This window comes from Convolutriloba macropyga, chromosome 15 (assembly GCF_964194025.1).
Source record: "Convolutriloba macropyga chromosome 15, txConMacr16.3, whole genome shotgun sequence".
NCBI lineage: Eukaryota > Metazoa > Xenacoelomorpha > Acoela > Convolutidae > Convolutriloba > Convolutriloba macropyga.
In genome coordinates, this window is record NC_134482.1 from 16,621,062 (window position 1) to 16,642,733 (window position 21,672).

Here is a 21,672-nt window from a genome sequence, read left to right on the forward strand (position 1 = left end):
GTCCCATCAAAAGGAAAAACCCAACAATAAAGAATGTCCTACTAACACTATCTCTATAAACATAAATGAAGATCTACAATCATGGCTAAATGATGATGATATAATTACTGAAGCTGAATTCCCAGATAACTTTAGATGTATAATATCTGGTCCTAGTGAATGTGGTAAGACATTCTTATTAAAAAAATTAATTCTAGCTAGTAAATATTTTGATAAGCTATACATCATTGGACCTACTGGTGATTAATACAATGGATTAGAAAGAATAAACCCAAAAGCAATTATAGAATTTATTAAAGATATAAAATATTTACCATCTCCTGATAAACTACCCAAAGACTTAAAGAAACTAATGATATTCGATGATGTTAGAGCCAAAGAACCAGTTATTAATGAATACTTTTTTAGAGGTAGACATAATAATTGCAATATGATATATCTTAATCAAAACCTGTTCTCTCTGGATAGGCAGAGAGAACTGTAATCTTTTTTTTTATTTGAACAGAGAGGTAAAGTCCTAGCATCGATATATCAAGATTTCTTGAATAATGTTGAACTTAGTTATAATGATTTTGCTAATATATGTAATAAGGTATGGAAAGAGCCTTATAATTACATTGTCATTGATATAACTGAAAATAAAAATACTAATGGTAAACTAAGAATTAATTGGGATCGGAGAGTATTGTAGTTTAGTTTAAGTTTATATCAATATCTAGAGTTAGATCTATAATTTAGACTAGATCAACGAAGTTGCTGGCTACACCGGATGTTAAGTAAAACTTAATACATCACCATTAAAGTCTATAGGTCTTCCATGCTCATCTTTAATATGAAATTCTATATATTCTATTCTATCTTTAGTTACATTTTGATATACGATATTAGTTGTTATAATATTTATTAGATAGCCTGGTGGTTCTGTTAGAGTAAAAGTATATAGTATGTCTGTGTTATTCCCATTATCTTTAACACCAGATATCACATTACAATGAATGTTAATAGTACTAAAACCCATAATATCAACAATTTTCTGAGATGTATATTTACCTTGTTCATATACTATTTTTCTAAAGCCTAGTAATGGGGCTATTGAATTTTCTACGTCAAAGTTAATTGCACCTTGTTTTACTTCCATTAAACTTTTCATTGTGTTCTTATCAGATTCTATTATAACATTACCATTAGTTTCCTCTTTTATTAATTCTGCTATTTCGAATAATTCATATGCTCCTGGTATAATAGCTAAAATACGGGTATCTGACCATGTTTCATCCTTGATATCATATATGAATTGATTGTTCCTTCTATTCACATTAAACACCGAATTATAAACAAATAATCTAATTAAACCTAATTTCGATGAGTTAAGTATAGGTTCACTAAAGTTAAACTTTTCTGTTGGCTTTATCATTCTAAAGTTAAGTGTATGCTCTTCTTTAGTTTTAGTTAAAGCTTCATGTATATTTTGTAGTTCCCTTAAGATTAAATTGTCTGTCATTTTTTATATTCAAATATTAGATTATATTTATGGTTATAGTCATAATTATAGTCTTAGTTATAATTAAAAGTTAAATTTTTATCTTATAAAAATGGATTTTAATTTGGATACAACTTATGGTTATAATAATGATATACACAAAAGTAAGATTATAAATTATAAACCAAATAATCTGGCAACAATGAATACAATCAATACTAACATTAATATCATTCTCAATAGAGAAGAGAATCATTTAAATTTGCATGATTCATACCTAGAGATAGAGTTTGTTGTATCAGATGATGCTGGTGGTGTATTTGCTAATGATGCTAATATCAGATTAGTTAATTATGGTATGGTGGCATTGTTTAGTTCAGTTTAACTTGAAACTAGTGGTGGTAGGACTATTGAGTGTATAGATCATTGTCATTCTAATCTGTTGATGTATAAGTTATTAACTAGTACTGATGATGAATATGAGAGTGGTTTTGTTAAAAATCAAGGCAATAGAGATAGTCAACTTAAAGGTGACCATATTGTTGCACAACAAGGTCATATGTATATGATGATTAAGATGAGTGATCTATTTGGTTTTGTAAATGATTTAGAAAGTATTAAATATGGTTTAGGATTTAAACTAATATTAAAAAGAAATAATAATGATAGAGCTCTATATAGAGTTAATGCTAATCCTGGCGCAGTTGCTAATGATGGTAATATAAAAATTAGAGATATATCATGGTGTGTACCTAGTATTGATCCTAGTAATGACAATAGAATTATTGTGCAAAAGGGTTTAAGTAAAAAGAATAATGTAGACTTTAGCTATTATAAAAGAAAGGCATTTTATAAGAATGTAACCAATGCTACTAACTTCTTGTTTGATCTAGGTATGGAGAGTGGGATGGAAAAACAATATATAATAGTTGGTTTTGAAAATAATAATGTTGATGAACAAACTCATGATGCAACTACATTTGATATAATGAATGTTACTGAATGTTATTGTAAGATTGGTAGCGAGTTTTATCCTGAGGATAGAATGAATATTAATTATGGTACCAATAATTATAATAAGGCTTTTAAAGAGATTGTTAGCTTTAATAAAGATTATAATGGGTTACCGCATAATATAAAGCCATATATAAATCATAGAACATTCAAAAGTATTTATAGAATATTTATATTCGATACTAGATATCAAAGTGATCATATAGGTCCACAACCAATACAACTTAATTTTAAATTTAGTGCTGCAGTTGCAGATGTTATATGTCATCCATTAGTTTTAACTAGAAAGGTTATTAGTGTGAATAGTGATGGTAATAAGATGGTTGATATTATATCATAACTATAGTTTTAGTCATTGTTATAGTCATAGTTATGGTGAAACATGTGCGAAGCAGTTCCTGGTTAGCAAAGCTACTTCATAGATAATTATAATTATAACTATTTCTTACTTGTCTTAACAAAACCCCTAGCATAAATAATATCTAGTTTCTTTTTATTCTCTAGAGATAAGCCTCCAGTTTCAAGCTGAATCTTAGCCTTGGGCCTAACCTTAGGCTTCGAGCTTCGCTCGCGGGTGGAACCCGTAGACTTAGGCTTAATAACAACAAACGGATTATACTATTTAACTTCCATTATTTTTTATATATAGAAATGAGTGTTTTACAGAAATTTAAAAGTAATTCAAATTGTGTTGGTGGCAGACATTTTAGTGGTACTAATAATATAAGTGGAGCTATTACTTCAAAAGGTACTAAAATGTTAAGGGGTAATTGTGTTAAGTGTAAGAGAAATAAGTCAATGACTGTTAGTGATGCAACAATAGAAGCAAAGGGATTGAAAGATTTCTTTAAAAGTGTTGGTAGGGCTACAGTTAACTTTGGAAAGAAGGTTGTCAATAATCCAGTAAGAGCATTAGAAATAGCAAGTAAAATAGGAAGTGCAGCTGCATCTAGAAACCCTAGAGCTGCTTTATCAGCCACACCCGATTTAATTAAATTTGCAACTACTGGTGAAGGTATAAAGGTAAGACAAAAAGGAAGAGGGTTATACTTAGGTACTAAGAAGAGCTAATTATTTGATTATAGTCATGATTAAATTTATGATTATGTTTATATTTATGTTTTTGATTATGATTATATTATATTTATGATTATGATTTTGATTATGATTATATTTATATTATGTTTATGATTATTGATAAATATTAATACTAATATTATTATTACTAAATACGTTATTATAACTAAACACTAACAACTTTAGTTTAAAAAACACTCAGCTTGTTTTTCTTGTTCTTCCTATAATCCTCATATACCTTAACTAATTCATTATACTCATTATACTATTTTATTATCATTCATTGATTTAGTATATAGTCTATTAAACTTCTCGCTAAACTGTTTACTTAAAATATACATTTGTGAATACTTTATAATTTTATTTCTTATTTTAGTATTAATTGTTTTTGGTATGATGAACCACAAACAGTTGCTGTAGCAAAAGCTGTTGGTATAGAATAAGGTAATCCTATACCTGTTAATGCAACTGAAGTTGTTATTGCCGTTGTTGCAATTGATGATAATACTATTTCTGTTATCTCAGCTACGTTAATATAATTTTTATGTCTACTGAATATCTGATTTTAGTTATTTGTTTCAGTTTCATAATAATTTCTAATATCCTTTATAATGTTAATATTATTATTAATTTTAATATTAGCTTGGATTTTTTCGTTTATCAATCTTTCTGATACTGATGACAAATCTGAATATAGTAATCTCTCACTCGGTGCTGTTGCGTCAGTCATAGTTTCGGTTATTTTAATTAGTAAAAATTCTTTCTATTTCTTTCGTTATATCTTCTTGTTCAAAACCATAATGCTTCTCTAGTTTTTCTCGTTTTTTATCAACTAACGTACTTCGTAAAAGTATAGCAGTTTTATATTGTACTGTTGTCCTTTTATTCTTTAAAAGGGCTTCATCTGTAAAAGAATTAGTCTTTTTATTAACTTCTTTAAATTCTTTTAGCCCAGTAGTAAACATTTCATCTAGTTGTATGTTAGTGATATTCTGATTAAACTTATTATTATCAAATTCTTGTTTTAATTGATTATATTTAGAGATAGTATCAGCAGCAACTTTATTACAAAACTTAACAGTATTTGTGACTTCATTTGTTGATTCAATAAACTCATTAATTAGTTCATCATTAACTTGTGTTTCATTTAGTTGTAATGTTTTAGTTGTGACTTTATCAAGTTCACCTTTTCTTAGTTAAGTTATGTTTCTACGTAAAATGTCTATTTTATTATAAGAGGATAATAAGTTATTGTCACAATACTCTTTATTAACAACATCTTTTTCATCTATCGGAGGATGTACATTTGTAATTTTATAGGTATCCTTCATATCAATATTATCATTATCTTCTAGGAATAACCCACGAGCCTTACTTAGTGTTAAGTTGTTTGTTGATGTTAATGTTGATCCGAGAAGCGGGTTCCCCGATGGACCTTCGGTCATGCTTCGCCATTGATGTTTAGCTTGATTGAATCTATTTCTTGTTATTATTTAAGAAATATATTTAATGATTCTAAAACTTTTATATTAGATTCAAAGTCAAACTCGGATTTTAATAATTCCTTTTTGTAATATTTACCTTCTATTATCTCACCATTAATATCCTCTATTTTATATGTTGGTGGTTGCGTTTTTAGAACTTCATTAACTTTGAACAATTCTCTATTCCAATTAGAAGTGTATCCCTTAGAGAAGATATTACGTTTATCTGCATTTCTAACATAATCACCAACTTTGAGTTTAGGTTTAATATTCTAAAAACTAAAAGTGTATTTAACTTTATCAGGATTATTAGAAGCGTCAACTGGTGTCATATTAATTATTGAGTGAATGTTATTGTTATATGTTACAACAGCATCATTTAATATATTTACCCAATTACCATCGCCATGAACATAGGTTTATTTATTATGTGTAATAATGTTCTATTAAATCTCTCTATGAATACAGCCTTTAAATCACTATAAGTAGAATATAGTTTTGTTTCATATTCTTTAAGTAAAGATTTAAATGTTTTGTTGTAAAACTCACTACCTCTATCTACCCATAACTTTTCTGGTTTTCTATCGGGGAACCCGCAACTATGTTGATCTTCCGAGCCACCTTGTGGATGTTCACGTAATACTATATTAAAACCATTAGTTATAGATAAACCAGATTTACAATGGAACAGCCCATGCATATTTTGTGAATAAATCTATAACAGTTAATATAAATTTATAATTATTATTGTATTTACTTAGAGTTGACTTATCAATTAAATCAGCTGACCATGTTTCATCTTTATAGAATGGTATTATTCCCTCTCTTCTAAACTTTGTTATTTGAGGGCTAAATACTTCTTTAGCTAATAAGTGTTGTTGTTGTTGTTGTTTTTCCATCATTGTTTATTTACCATAATTAAAAACAAAATTATCTAGTTGCTCTTGATTAATGATATTCATAGATAATAGTTGCTTAGATATATCTAGCATTTCATCATTTAATCCATCATGACCAGCTTTTGTTTCTAGTATTAATAATTCTAATTTTTCTATTAAACTATTTGGGTCCACGTAGTGGTGGCAACTTTGTTGGTTAGGGTTGCTAATTAATCCCCTACCATATACATCTTCTTTTATCCCTATTATACGTTTTATTGTTCTATATCTAGCGCTTTTCTTATCCCCTTTTCCTAAATCATATCTAATATCCTTTAAAAACCTTTTAATTTTGTTTTCATCTTCCTCGATTTCACCATGTTTTATATTAGGGTTAGTAAGAAAGTTTATAAACTCATCTGACAATTCATATATTTTATCCTTAACTATAAATGCATTTTCTTGGTAAATTAGTTTAGCACCGTTCATCCAATTCACCAATATCTAAATTAACGAACTTTAACTTTAATTGGGGATTAGATTGAACTGACATTAAATTAATAATTTGAGCCGTGTCTTTATCTACTAACATTCCTGGTTTATATCGAGCGTTCTCTACAGCTTTGTCGTTGGACTTCACCAATGCTTCACCATTGGACTTCATTAATGCTTCATTAAACTGGGAGCCAGCTTGGTGGATTATCTTTGTTTGTTTATCTAACTCTTGATTTTGCCAATCTATTGCTCTCAATGTTTGTTCACTTAATGCTAGATTATGTTCATTATGAGCTAGCCATGTTTCATTGTTTGCATTTAGTGTTTTAGTTAAAGGATCAAATAACTCTTCTATTTCACCATAATATTCCTGTTGTTTTAATTTATCTTCTAATCTATTTCTTCTGTTTTGTTTTTCTAGATTATTTAATTCTATAAGTGTTTCTAATTTAGTCATTTTTTATAATTATAATAAATCATTATATAGTGTAATGGCGGCAAGGATTAACTTTCTATCATCATTGATGGTTAATTTCTTTAATATTATCTATGAACGGTTCTAATGATTCTTTACTTACATCTAATTCTAATTTTATTAATAGCTCTATTGGAGTAGTATTAATCAGGGAACCTGCTTCGCAGATCTTTTTTATTAAATCTCTTATGAATAGATATAGATTATCATCATGAGGATAACTGTTTATATTGTTCATATAAAACCTTTTATCATCAAATATATTTAAACTAATCTTACTTGTTTTTGTTGTTATGTTATCGCCAACTTTTTGTATTCTGCATTCATCTACTGTTCTCTGTGTATTATTCATTAATGCATCATAATAATCTATGTGCCTAGCATTATTATGCTTCTTTATTCCTTTTTCTTTAGTGTTTTTAGGATAATTTTTGAAGATATATGTTTTGGGGGACAATGCTATAAATTCCTCAATAATCCTACTCCCCAGCTCGTGCTTAAACTTGCCGGGGACTTTATTATTAGTTTTTATAGGTATGTCTAGATTACTCAAGTCCATATGCTCATCACTAACTTTACCTTCACCATAAATTAATACGAAACTGTCCGTATCCATATAGTGAAGTGTTAGATCTTTGAGGGATGGTTGTAGAATATTATAGAATACATCAAACATATGTAATTTGCTAAGTTCGAGTATTGTTACTCCTACATATACAGGAGAGCTATATTCTATTTTTTTCTTTATATATTCTATTTGGCTATAATCTCTATATCTATTTATATTCTTAAATGTTGTTTTACTTACACTTTTCATTATCTTTTCTTCATCATGCAGGAACTTGCTTTGAAAGAAGTGTAGAGGATTCATGCACATTCTTCCCTATAATGAGTTATTCATTAATTTCCTTACATCCTTTTCTGCTTCTGTTTTAGCTGTTGCTCTTTTATTTGTGTTGTTTTGTATATAATCTCTACATATATAATATTGTTTAAATTTAATTACTCTGTATTTTTGTTACTTTTACTCCCATCTTAACATAGAACTTTAACATCTTATAATGAACCATGTATTCTGTTTTGTTGTTTTGGTCTAAGATTAATTTCTCCGATCTTGCCTTGCCTCCATCTCTTTCTCTGTAACCTAATTCATTATCATTTATCTTTCTCTTATTAGGCATTAGTGCTAACTGTTCTGTTCTTTACATTCATTAGTATAATCAATATCACAAACTATATAGTAGCCATGATCACTATCATCTGGAGTATTTAATATAGTATCAAGAGTAGTAGTAGTTGTAAACTGGAAGTCCTTATAAGGTAGCTTTTGCATCATTGCATAGCCGTATAGGTTGTTTGCATCAATGTACCAGATATTTCTGTTATGGGACTTCATCCCTGTTTCACCATCCGCGAAGGGGCTTTGCCGATTTATATATCTATCACCCATTATTCCACATATACCACCTCTCTTTGCTCCAACAAAATCATTTAACATTTGTTTATCTTGTAATGTATCTAATGTAACACCGCTTGACATTAACCAACAATCAAAACTATAACCCGGTAGACTAACTTAATGTAGTCGGTTGAGCTTGAATTCTTTCATACTTAGTTTGATATATTCATTCATGCAGTAATCTAATATTTCCACATCATTCTGTAAATACTCTATAGTTAGATCTTTACCAGTTTTATGACTGTTTTCATTATTGAAGTTATCTACTTCTTCTTGTGTTGGTAATTTATTATGTAGAGAGGATTTGAAGTCTTCTATTTTTGGATTACCTATAACTTCTTGGTAGGTAGCTTTGCTACCCTTGGTAGTGGAACTACTATACGACTTCGTCGTGGTGCCCAATTGATTTGAACCCAAACCAAAGCATTCATATGGATATAATGTTTTAGTTTTACATCCGTATATCTTTGCCATTTGAGCTAGAGGCATAGCTAGGAAGTTATAACTATCTAAGAATTTGACGCAACCAATGCTAAACATCTTAAACTTTTCAGCAGCTAGTGGTATGTTATCTACTTTTCTTTTATCATTATTCTGTCTGAAGAGCTCACTGTATAGTAGGTTGAAGTCATAGCCAGAGCCATTATGGAATATTACTGGAATGAATTTTTGTTGTTTGTATCTTAGATTTCATATTTTACATTCTGGTCCTCTATATTTACCAGTTTCATGACAATGATCTCTTACTTTATTAATGCATGTTTTGCTGCAGATATGACAAGTGTTATTGGTTCCATGATATAATTTATCTTCTTCTGTGAATATCATCTTTTCATGTTTGAAATTATTCTCTGTTTCTATTTCTAATAGATCTCTAGCAAACCTTTTGATGCAGCCTAGACCGGAAGTAGTGCTTGAAGTTACCTTGCCAGGTGTAACCCACAGCTATTGGAATATGTTCAGCTATTACATATTTACAGTCATTAGTTGAGACTTCAACAATGCAACATTCTATATCGGCAGTTATAATATTTTTTATATTCTGACGTTTGTGTTCATTTATAAAAGTAAAGTTTTTTCTTAGGACAAACAATCTCTGATTTGAATGAGTTGTTGCATTCGTGTTTATCATATTTAATTTGTGAGTTAAACCAATAGGTACATCTATCGCAATAATAATATTTTATGTTATTTTTATTTGGGCGAACTAACAGGGTTTCTATATTTTTTATTAGGGCACAGTGTTCTATTTGTCCATTACTCCAAACTAGTATTCTTACATCTTTTCTATCTTTATTAAAATCATCCACTTGTTTAAACAATTCTACTTTACCTCAACCACAAGGTGTGTATACCCAAATACTAATGTTATACAATTTCTGTATTCTTATTATATAAGCAAAATCATCTTCATGTTGTTGTCTTGGTTCAATTAGTTTATCTACATATTTACTTTCTCGAGTTGTATGGTGTGGGGCGGGATGCAGCCAAGCAGTTATAGTTAGTTTTAAGCAATTGTATTTATAACTACCTATATTTAATATCGATTCAGAGTTTTTGGATCGGCCGGTAAATCTATATAACTACCAATAGATGCTTTAGTTGATTCAATGTTTAACTGAATACTTCTTATTCCAAGAAACTCGAAATCATAACCATAACTTTTATATATTTCCTTTTCGAAATCTAGCCACCGATTGAAGTCACCATATTCATATATTGCAATATTATTAATATAATCAGTATTGAACAATATTTTAGTAGTTTTAACTTCTTCTTTGGTTCTCTTCTTATAATCACATTCAGCCGTGATCTTATATTTAAAACTCTTAACTTTACGAAACTGGTAACAGTTTTTAATTTCTTCTAAAGAGTAATTAGTTGCTTCATCTATATCTTCAATGTAATTCCCACCTTTATCTGTAATATAAAACTCTCCCATGTTCTGACTGGAGTTTATATCAAAGTCTTCTGTGTTTTCTAGATACTTACGATTATGACTATATGAGTGAGTAGTTAGAGCTATTTTATTCCTAAATTCTCCATGACATTCTTTACATTCATACTTAACTCTGGTGTAGATATCCTCTTCAGTTTTAGTTTTAGATTTGGTGGCTGGTTCAGTTTTAATAATATAATAATCTTCATCCGAATTATACACCCTCTCCGAGGTTTCTTCTTCTTAAGACTCAAACATTTTCTCCAGTAGTTCCTTATGTTTGAGATCGTATGATTGATGCCTGTATAAACCCTTCTTTGATTCAAAGGATAAATTACAGACATCGCAGAAATTTATGACACTAGTATTAGTTGATTGAGACATGTATTTATTTAGGGAAATAATTAAAAAATAATTTTTCGAAAAATGAAAATGAAATGCAAAAAGCGTATAGATAAACCTTGGAAAGAATGTTGTAATAATTGTAAAGAATTAGAATATTCTTGTTATGTATGTAAAAATATGGTTAAAGTGAAAGATTATATAGAACATTTGGGATATCATTATTCTGATCCTGATCAATATCTAACATTTAGTATGTGGAATGTTTATAAACATATATCATTATATAGATTTAGAAATAGGAAATGTAGACTATGTCTTTATCTTCATAGATATAGATATGGTCATACTAGAAATCAATTCAGGGAGCATGTTTATAGGTATAATTTTCAAGAAGACACTGAAAAACACTAATCACAGTGTTTCCACCGATCTCAGTGTTTTTGACTGTGCTCTTTTTATCCAAGTTATCCACAAAGTGGCTTCATCAATCCACAAAGTGGCTTCACAGATTTTCGCAAGTTTTGTTTTACGTGCTTGTTACACGATCTCACTAGTTATACTGAAAAACACTAATCACTGTGTTTCCACCGATCTTAGTGTTTTTTGACTGTATACCCATCACAGTGTATCCCATATACAGTCTCACTGTAGGGATCTGTGAAGCAGTTTCACTGATCAACCTTACTGTGAATTTGTTTTTTTCTCACTTAGTTTCATAGTAATTCACATCAAAGTCGGGGGACGTTCACTGGAGTTAGTGAGGAAGGAACCCCAAACCTTCCGTTTGCTAAAGCAACTTAACTAGACTCGATAAGTTAACCACTACGCCAAGTGAGACAGAAACTTTAGTTTTAGATTGATTAAATATTGATTAGGGGATATTTGAAAATTTTTATTATTTTAATTTTTCTTTCAATTTTTGTTCAAGTTTTCTTTTTTGTTCAAGTTTTTTCGCAAGTTTGTTTACGTGCTTGTTACACGGTCTCACTAGTTTTATACTAGTATCTGGGGACGTCCACTGGAGTCAGTGGGGATAGAACCCAAACTATCCGTCTGATAACGATTAATTACCAGCTTAACTCGACACTAGTGGTTTGCACCAAGTGAGACAAGAAATGATAGATTTAAAATATAAAAGAAGTGAATATAGAGAGAATGTATAGTATTAGATAAAACAAGGGAATCAACAAACAGTAAAATTTGGCCCGATTCGACATGCGCGATTAGCGTTAGGAGAAAGGGACAAAATTTACTGGTGGTTAATTCCCTTGTTTTATCTACTACTATTGGGCGTTAGCGTTTTATTTAATCGGATGTGAATTATATGTTCGGATATAATTCTTAGTTGCCGAGTTTTTAAGTACCCTGATAATAGTGCCGGGCACAAGGCACGAGCGGGCATAGGATTCCTGTTCTAAAGTATTTAGAGAATTAAAGGGTAAAAAGTGCGAGGGCAATAAAGTGAGCTAAGCTGAAAAAATTAGGCTGAGGAGAGCAACTAAGATGGCAATAAGTTAAGACAAATGCGCTATAAAATTATATGTTTATTGCGTAGGTGTTTTCCGCGCGCATTTCTAAGATTTAATTGCAAACTAATTACTAGGTTGAGCTACCTCTAAATTTTAGTGCCTAAATATTTTTAACCTAGATTCTCTAAGCAACTGCCATAGTTGGTAATATTTATTGCTAATGTTATTGCAACGAGAATTGCTAATGTTATTACGTTATCGGCATCGAGAAGTTAACAATTTCCAAGCCTCAGTCGATTTTTTGAATATCTTTGAGAGGGCGACTGAAACCGTGTAGTAATGTTTTAATCAACTCTCGTTGCACATACAAAAGGTATTTTACACCACGGTTTTATGCAACATTTCTCTGTTCCTTGTAGTTTATCTCAATGCAGAGTTTTGCCATTGTTTCAGATTTTCGTTGATTACATCGGGTGCTAACAAGTTGTTTCATGGATGACTTAAGCAACTGTTATTGCAACGAGAGGTCCTTAAATTTGACGAAGTTCAACCATTTGTGTGTCTTTTCTGATTCTCAACTCTTCCGTTTATGACCGTCAATTGCAAATGGTGCTATTGATAATACCTAGCGTGTTTTTGTTAAAACAAGCAGGTAGAGGATAATTGATATTTCTCGCTATAGGAAGGATACAGGCTAAATTGAACGAAGTTTAAAGCAATCATTTTAATTGTTCTCGAAGAGAAGCAATTATTGTAAACGCATCTTTTTTTGCAAAATTTTTGCAAGACCGTTTTTTGACTTTTCGAGTGACTTTTAGGCCCTTGACTTTTTGCGTTTTGCGTAATCTATAAGTTTTATCTCATTCACAATTTGTCATTTTTCACTTTAAATCTTTTTAATGGTATATACTAACCTCTGATGAGGTTTTTTGAATTCTCCTAATGAATTTCTTAGTCCCATTTAGCACCCCCCCCCCCCCCCCCCCCGACTGAAGCAGGCTGCAATTGATTAGAGCTCTCACTAGTCGTTCGAGAGCAATATTCCGACGTTAGTGGGTTATGTTTATTTTTGTAAACGCTTGTGTTTTTGCAAAATGTTTGCTTGACATTTTTGCGCTTTTGTTCTGGAACATTCTTTGACTTCTTGAGTGACTTTTTCACGCTTGAGTTCTTCATTTTTGAGTGATGCAAGTTGCTCTCTCTGAAATAAAGTTTGTTGCTAATCGACTCTGAGCAAAAAAAACGAATAAACGCCAGTGTAGCTTAGTGGGTGAGATGTTGGACTGCATCCCGGAACGGAGGTCTGGAGGGTGGGGTGGGTGGGGAGTTGGGGGTAGTTGGCAAACTGCTATGGAGGCGGCGGTTTTTTTGCACCCATAAAACATTTGTAAACTACATTTCTCTAAATTAAATAGATCCCGCCTGTCGTTAGAGAGCAATTCATCCGAGGTCAGTCGGTTTGTTTATTCTTTGAGCTGCGAAATCACGACTTGGATTGTTTCAGCAACTTTGCTTAAAAATGGCAGACGTGTACCGCAATCGGAAGCTGTTAGCGAGAGCGTGGGCCAATTGGCACTGTTTGATAGAAAACAAATGGAAAGAGAGGGTTGAGAAGGCGTGTCAGCTGAGGGCTCAGGAAGTTTGTCACAAACTGGAAGAGAAATACCAACATCAACTGGAAGAGGTTTGTAGAATTTTTCCGCCAGGAGTTATGATCCGCGGTACCACTAGTATTAGCATGTGGAGCGATTAATTGCTCTCGAAAGATATTGAAGCAGTTATTGTAGTCGCGTGTACCGAGCCCCCGTCAGTCATCCAGGAGCAATTCCCGCAGCATCAGTACATTTTCTCCTTTTTTTGTTGAAAAAGTTTTTGCGCGCGTTTGACCATGTGAACTGACTAATACAAGTGTACGTGTCTGATGGCCGATCATTAGGTAAGGAGTACCTATTACAATTATAAATAATAGTATAAAGGTGTAGAAAATATCAGTTAGGGATAATGAGATGATATTCTTCTGGGTTGCTTAGTACGTAAATGTCTGAGAAATCTGTTATGCTAATAAATTTAAGAGATAAAACATTCTGTGGAGGTCAATATAGACTGATTAGAAATCGTCCCTAGCTGGCCGGTGGGCAGTAGATTGCAAAAACTATGCACTGTCTTGATTGTAACTTTAACAATATTGTTTTTGAAAGATTACTGAAATGTCGCATAGCATTCGGCTTGCTTTTACTTTGACTTATTTTGCTCTCACAGGAATTTGCGATAACATATACCGTTCTTAGAGCGCTTCGTTACATTTATCTTGTGAGAATCTGAGCTGCTGTGTTTCAGATGGAAAAGGGGCTTAACGACTCAAGACTTCAGATAGAATCAATGCAAGAAGAGAAATTACAGTATGAAGAGAATATGCGACAGGCATTCTTGCGAGGACTGTCCGCTCTCAACCAGGAAGCACACACTATATTTCATACTCCTAGGTACCCTCTTAATTTCTGTTCACATTTTAACCATTTTTAATAGCCGCCCTCATCTTCTCAGCCGGCTATTATAGCGCTCCTATTTTTTTACGACTCGAAGAGGAGTATTGGAGAAGTCCTTTTTTTTATAGCTGCGAAGCTGTAAGCTGAGCGAAGCTATATTGCGGTGCTCTTGGTTTTTTTTGTTTCGTCGTCTGACGCTCTTTTTTCGTTTTACATTTGTTCACACAGCAAAGCTGAAAAAGTTTCAGACTTCTTCCTCTCACTAACGGCATTTGCGCGCGTGACGTCATTTCTCACTCGCTTTAGCAAAAGTTATTAGGTTATTTGCGTGATTAGATTTTGATCATACGTGACTTACCTCACTCAATAAAATGACTTTGCACTTTAAAACTTAAGTTTAGTTTGAATTTGTTTAAGGTCAAAGGAACGCATTTGTGCAGTAAAGGTCCCTAATAGGAGGCTTCTGCGGAATGAATTTTAACAAGTTTTATTAATTTATCGCTGAATGTTTTTTACCTAGATTTTTTGAGCGGCGTCGATTTTTTTTTTCAATTTTGATCTTTATCTGTTTCTATCTATTATATGGCATGCAGGTCTATTCTTTCGCAGCTATTCCGGCAATCTGCCGGCTATGTTAATCAATTTTATTGGAGTGATTTTTGAAGCGGGAAATGAAACGCGTGAAAAAATTTGGAGTGGTTTTGGTGCTGAACAAAAGCGAAGAGCGAAGCGAAAAGAGAGTGGTTTTCGTTCATACCGCTGTTTTTAGAGAGCGAGAAATTGATGTGTGTAAAAATTTTCTCTAAGCGAGCGAAATTTTTTTGTTCACGTGCGGCATTTTAAAGCAGTTTTTTTTCATTTATTTTGGTTAAGAGTTTTGGTTATGATTTTGTTTTAATTTTAGGCTGGTTTTGGTATTGCTTTGAATTTTTTTGGAAATTCATGAGAATTTTATGATAATTCGGAGGTTTTTAATGTATTTTGCTTATTTTTGGGCTGATTTTTGCGTTTTTTTTTACTATTATTTTGTTTTACTAGCTCAAATGGTTATTGAAGAAACTCCTTCTACTTGAGCAAATTTATGATAACAATTTGTTACAGTTTTGTGGGTAAGAATCATTTTTTGTTGAGAAATATGACAAAAAAATGGCGAAAATTGGAACTATTTCTCTTAATTTTTTGCAGTTTTTCGTTTTTTTTTCTGTTTATAGCTAAGTTTCCTAGCCTTTTATGACTTGCCTATTGTTTTGCGATTATCTGGATACCCTATTGGCTGATGGGAATTTTTCTTTGGATTTATATGCTTTTGAAATTTTGAAAAATTTGATAACTTTTTCTAGTTTTTCAGTGAAAGTTGTTTTAAAGAGCTTTCTTTTCATAATTTAGCCTCAAGTATTTTTCAAAATTCACATAAGTGGTTTTAGTAAGTACTTGTTGTTTTGATGAAGTTATTTTGGCAGAGATAGTTTTTGCGGGATCTCAATTTATAACAAATTTTGATCAGATTTTTTATCATATTTTAACAGATTTGATTTTATTGTCTTTACTTTTTTGTTTCATGGTTTTGTTTCAAGAGAATCATAAATTAACGAAAGCACGTTTTGTTTGATGAGTAGTTGGATGGCGTTTAAATGGATTTTCACTTCGGCTATTAATGGATTTTCAATTCTTCCGGCTATGTTTTTTTACTTCGTCGAATAAAAAATGTTTCGCTTTACCTCATTTTGCCGCTTTTTCAACATTTTGCGTGATATCTTTTTGACTTCTCTAGGCTAGTTTCTCTCTTCTCTCATTCTGCTAAAAGTGATTTTGAACATCAGTTGCTCAGCAAAGCAATTCAAATTGGACAGAGTCAGCATAAAAAATTGAAGTCAGAAGTAGAAACGGGATAAACCCATAAAGCCCATTTTTAGATGCCCGCTATTTGAACGTCGTTCCTATAAGTCTTAGTTACCATCTCTAATGCTTATTGATAATGATAATAGCTCCTGTAACCTCTCTCCAAGAAACAGAAGTATGTTCAACTGCGAAATGCTATCAAAATATATTGGACTTAAAAATGTTTTTGTACAAAAGTCTTTTTTTTCAATATCTATTCTTTCAATCCCAATCATGCTGATTGGAATCAACGGCGGCTATTTTCCGGCAATCTGCCGGGTATGTTTTGTAAATTTGTGAAGACTTTTGAGGCCAGTGACTGTTTTCTTTTCTTTTACCACACTGTTATCGCATTGTTATTGCGATCGAGATGTCTTGAAAATGTTTGGCAATTCTTGGAATAGCTTTAACAGAAAAACTTATGCATAGAAAATTTCCCGTTTTATAAATTAACTTTTTAAAATTAACTTTTCAATTTTCTAAATAAAAATTTATTGTGTAAAATGGTATATTACACGTAGATATATTGTCGTTTTCCAGCAATTGGTATAGTTAGACAGCTGATATATTGAAATTAAACTTGCAATGAAGTCCCTAAACTTTTGTGCTGGAAATATTAAATTTCTGTTACCTGATCAAAGTACCATCTTTTTAGGTCACAACAAACATCAGTATCGTCATCATCAGCGTTGGTGCAGAATGTTAACAGTGCTTCATACTTACAGAAACAAACTGATCTGTATTCAGGTAAAGAATTGCCTTGATAGAATTATGAAAGCAATAGATCTATTAGAAAAGAAAATGATGGTTTTGAAAATGTTTTTTGTTTCAACATAGTCACTTTAGAAGGTTGAAAAATGGTTTGTGATTTTGACGTGAACCGGAGCTAAATTTAGTACTCATTGTATGTTAATACGAGAAAAAAGCTTTTGGGCTAAAAACTATTCTGTTGCATTTGTTTGTCGGCCTTCATGCAGTGACTAGATCAGATTCTGAAGAATTCGGCGGCAACGCAAAGCAAAAGTAGATTTCTCCATCTGGTTGTTGATTTGGTTATAGGTAGTTGCAAAACAGCAATAAGTCACAGATATTTTAAATCAATTAATTCTCCATTAAGGTCCCAGTGGCTGTAATTCCCAACGAATGGGAGCCGATGATTCGGACAATGTTCAACCAACAGCTCAGTTACAGATGCCTCGTTCGGTCAATCAAACCCCGTTTCTTGGTGAGTAAGTGCTCGCAAATGAAATGTGTACAAAACCATTAGTTATGTTGTACTCGTAACATGCAATATGTCAAGTGTGCCATCTTATGAACAACTTTTTGACGCATGGAGTCTGGAATTTTTCACGATCTGATGTGGCTAAACAAGGGGCGAATTTCTTTTAGTTTCAAAAATTTTCAATTTCTGTAATTGACCAATAAAAAGTCTGTAACCTCAGGAGTACGTTTCTTTTTGCCCAGAGAGTTAGCCCACAGCCTGAATTTTTTGTTCACGTGCGTCAATTTGATTCGTTTTATTAATAGCCGCCCTCATCTTCTCAGCCGGCTATTATAGCGCTCCTATTTTTTTTTTTACTTCGTCGAATAAAAAAATGTTTCGCTTTACCTCATTTTGCCGCCTTTTCAACATTTTGCGTGAAATCTTTTTGACTTCTCTAGGCTAGTTTCTCTCTTCTCTCATTCTGCTAAAAGTGATTTTGAACATCAGTTGCTCAGCAAAGCAATTCAAAATGAACAGAGTCAGTATGAAAAATTGAAGTCAGAAATAGAAACGGGATAAACCCATAAAGCCCAATTTTAGATGCCCGCTATTTGAACGTCGGTCCTATAAGTATTAGTTATCTCTCTCTAATGCTTATTGTTATTGATAGGAGCCCCTGTAGCCTCTCTCTAAGAAACAGAAGTATGTTCAACTACGAAATGCCATCAAAATAAATCTTCAAAAAGACTTCAAAAATGTTTTTGTACAAAAATCTTTTTTTTTCAATATCTTCTGTTATTTCAATCCCAATCATGCTTATTGGAATCAACGGCGGCTATTTTCCGGCAATCTGCCGGGTATGTTTTTTTATAGCTGCGAAGCTGTAAGCTGAGCGTAGCTATATTGCGGTGCTCTTGGTTTTTTTTGTTTCGTCGTCTGACGCTTCATTTTCGTTTTACATTTGTTCTAGAACATTCTGTCTCGTCACTGCTTAAATGGCTTTTTCGCGCTTGATTTCACGCTTTCTGCGTGACCTAAATTGCGGTTATTCAGAAACAGAATCTGTTCCTAAAACAAAGTTGATTGTAAGAAAACAGATTGTATGGTCCGACAGCCGAGTGGTTAAGGCGACTGGCTGTTAATCAGGAGATCGGCGGTTCGAGACGCGACAGGTAAAATTTTTTGCACCCAAAAACAACCTCCTTTGAAATAAACTTGTAAGTTTTATAGGCGGCGGCGATAACTATTATCAACTCACTTCTGTATCTTTTTCCATCTGTATTTTACGGCACGCAAGTCTATTTCGCAGATATTCCGGCAATCTGCCGGCTATGTTTTTTGAGTTTTTGGATAGATTTGTTTCTAGGTGCTTTACCGAATATTTTTGTAGTGATTTCTAGGTCTTGTTTTTTCAGTTAATAAAATATTTTTAAATTTTAGTTCAGGATTCGTCCTTATGTTTTTTCCTGCTTCGTCAATCAAAACTTTTAAGTATTTGCTTATAACTTGTTCATTATTTTGCGACAAATCTTTGTGACGTCGCAAGGCTAGTTTCACTCTTCTTTTAATCTGTTCGAAGTGCTCAGTATTTGAAATTAGTTCTAATTAGTCTTAGTTAGCAGGTATATTTCTCAATACTAGTGTTGATACTAATATTTGTATCTGCTTACCATGGAACGAGTATGTCTAACTACAAAATTCAATAAAAGTACTCGTGATTTGAAAGATTTTTTTTTGTATAACAACCCATTTAATTTTTTAATAGCTGCTGTCAACTCAACGGCTTTTGTTCGGGTGCTCTTCTTTTCTCAATTTGCTTCACCTTTCGATTACGTTTTTCGTTTCGCATAAGTCGCAACTTTCACGTTTGACTCCTGCCTTACCTCACTCTGTTTGAACTGAATGGATTTGTTTCTGTCACTAATCGAATTACACATTGATTCAATTGAATGGAGTTTAGATTTCATTCCAACAAATTTGCGCAAATGAGTGAATACGGCCATGGTCAAAAAGGCATAATCAAATGAAACTGTATAAACCGAAAGTCTGCTCAGTAAGTCATAGTGAATTAGGTTGTCAAAGAGCGATTTCTAGAATTAGTAATAATCTTAAAAGCTTCAAAATTAGAAGATAAATTAGTTGAATTTTGGAATCTAAATGAAAATGCACACCAAATTAGAACACTTTGAAAATTGTCGATTTTTATCTTTTTCTGTTTCAATCCGAATTTGCGGCTATTTTCCAGCAATTTTCCGGCTATTTTCCTTTTTTCTCTGATCTTTCAATATCAACCGGGCTTTTGGGAAGCAATGCTCGCTGTTTTCTGAAAATCTTTTGGTTTTTTTCTCACTGATTTGTCTTGTGACTTTTGCTCTGTTCTTAAATATATAAGACTACACAAAAGGCCATTATTGTTTATGGGCTTTTGAATTTTTTTCAATTCAGAGATTTTTGATCTGTAGTGTGCTGTTTTTTTAAGGTTGATAGATTTTGAATGGTAATGCGATGATGGTCTGGGAAGTTTTTATGATGGTCAATTTCAAGAAAAATTGTTGCGTTATTCTTGTCATCTCGGAGCAGTGAAAAGAGTAAAATGCGAATAATTGTAATACATCGAATTTTCAACTTTCTAAATTGGAAGGAGAGATAAGTGTTCGAAAGAATCTTCGGAAACCTTATTTTCAATCTGGATCAAACTTAAGTTCTTGTCAAGGGAATTTTGAGGCGCCGATTAATTTTTAGTACCTTGTTCTTTTTCTAAGAAAAATTATTTATTCAAGATTTGTACAGAGGGTATACTATCCGCAGCTGGAATAAATTATTCAAAACCTAGAATAGTTAAAATTTTCCCTTGTATAGGATTTGATCCTCACTTGTTCATTGACAGGGTGGCAGAAATCGAGATCTTCACTTAGTAAGAAACTCTTAAACTGTTGGACCTTCTGCTTTTACTTAGCAAATGATACATAATGCTATTTTAATTGATCAATTATGTGCTCTCGGAACTAAGACAAATTTCTTAAATTGAGAATGGTTTTTGATTCGAAAAATTTGGATCGAAAGATTCCATTGCAAACTAATTGCTTTCCTCGTTTCCTCATTTCAGATTAAAACGAAAAAAAAATAAAAAAAATTACAGGTGACGAAATTCATATCGTTGTTCTGTGAAGCCGAGGAAAGCAATTAGGCATATACGAAGTTTTACGCTGCCGCTTTTGGTTTCAGATCTCGATTCGTTTCGACCTGTGAGTTCATTTGGGATGTCGGAGGCTGTTGGGTCCTTGATAGACGTTACACCAGCTCTCACCGTCGACCCAACAACTGCCAGTGGCATACATCGACAGCAACAGAGTAACCAGCAATATTTCAATAACCAAACGCATCAAGTGAGTATAGAAGAAGCAGGAAATTTTTTAATTAATAATCGCAGTCAGACTCTCAACGGCTAGTATTTAGGCGCTCTACTTTTTACAATCCGGATATTAATAGTGCGCTGTATTTATTTACGAAGAGGAGTATTGGAAAGGTGTCTTTTTAGAATCAATTCCATTGGAACAAATTTTTAAGCAGGAAATGAAACGCGTGCAAAATTGAAAGTGGAGCGATAAGAGTGGTTTTCTATTCATACTCTTTTTAAGAGATCGAGAAATTGAGGTGTGAATAAAAGTCTGAGGGATCAAAATTTTTTGTTCACGTGCGGTTTTGAAGCAGTTTTTTGTAGCTGCGAAGCCGTAAGCTGAGCGGAGCTACATTGCGGTGCGCTTGGGTTTTTGTTTCGTCGTCTGACGCTCTTTTTCGTTTTACATTTGCTCACACAGGAAAGCTGAAAAGTCAAATTTTCTGAATGTTTTCTTCCTCTCATTAACGGCATTTGCGCGCGTAACATCATTTCTCACTCTCTTTAGCCAACGTTTTTAGCTCATTTGCGTGATTAGATTTTGATCATGCATGACCTACTTTACTCAACAAAATGCCTTGCACTTTAAAAC

The 21,672-nt window shown here is 32.3% G+C and overlaps 2 protein-coding genes across 7 annotated transcripts in view; one reads left to right on the top strand and one right to left on the bottom strand.

Annotated features, from left to right (window-relative positions):
- LOC142354480 (histone deacetylase 1-like) overlaps nucleotides 1-21,672 on the bottom strand; it is a 204,995-nt gene that overhangs the window by 134,219 nt on the left and 49,104 nt on the right. The gene's annotated exons all lie outside the window — the stretch shown is intronic.
- Nucleotides 1-21,672, top strand: part of LOC142354483 (centrosomal protein POC5-like) — a 42,110-nt gene that overhangs the window by 11,458 nt on the left and 8,980 nt on the right. For 5 of the 6 annotated variants that reach the window (XM_075406798.1, XM_075406797.1, XM_075406799.1 and 2 more), the window contains 6 exons: nucleotides 13,620-13,799; nucleotides 14,453-14,598; nucleotides 17,135-17,226; nucleotides 17,597-17,704; nucleotides 20,571-20,597; nucleotides 20,909-21,069. In XM_075406798.1, the coding sequence (XP_075262913.1) occupies nucleotides 13,620-13,799; nucleotides 14,453-14,598; nucleotides 17,135-17,226; nucleotides 17,597-17,704; nucleotides 20,571-20,597; nucleotides 20,909-21,069 (714 nt within the window). The remainder of the gene's footprint in view (nucleotides 1-13,619; nucleotides 13,800-14,452; nucleotides 14,599-17,134; nucleotides 17,227-17,596; nucleotides 17,705-20,570; nucleotides 20,598-20,908; nucleotides 21,070-21,672) is intronic. The other variant, XM_075406796.1, reaches the window with a different exon arrangement.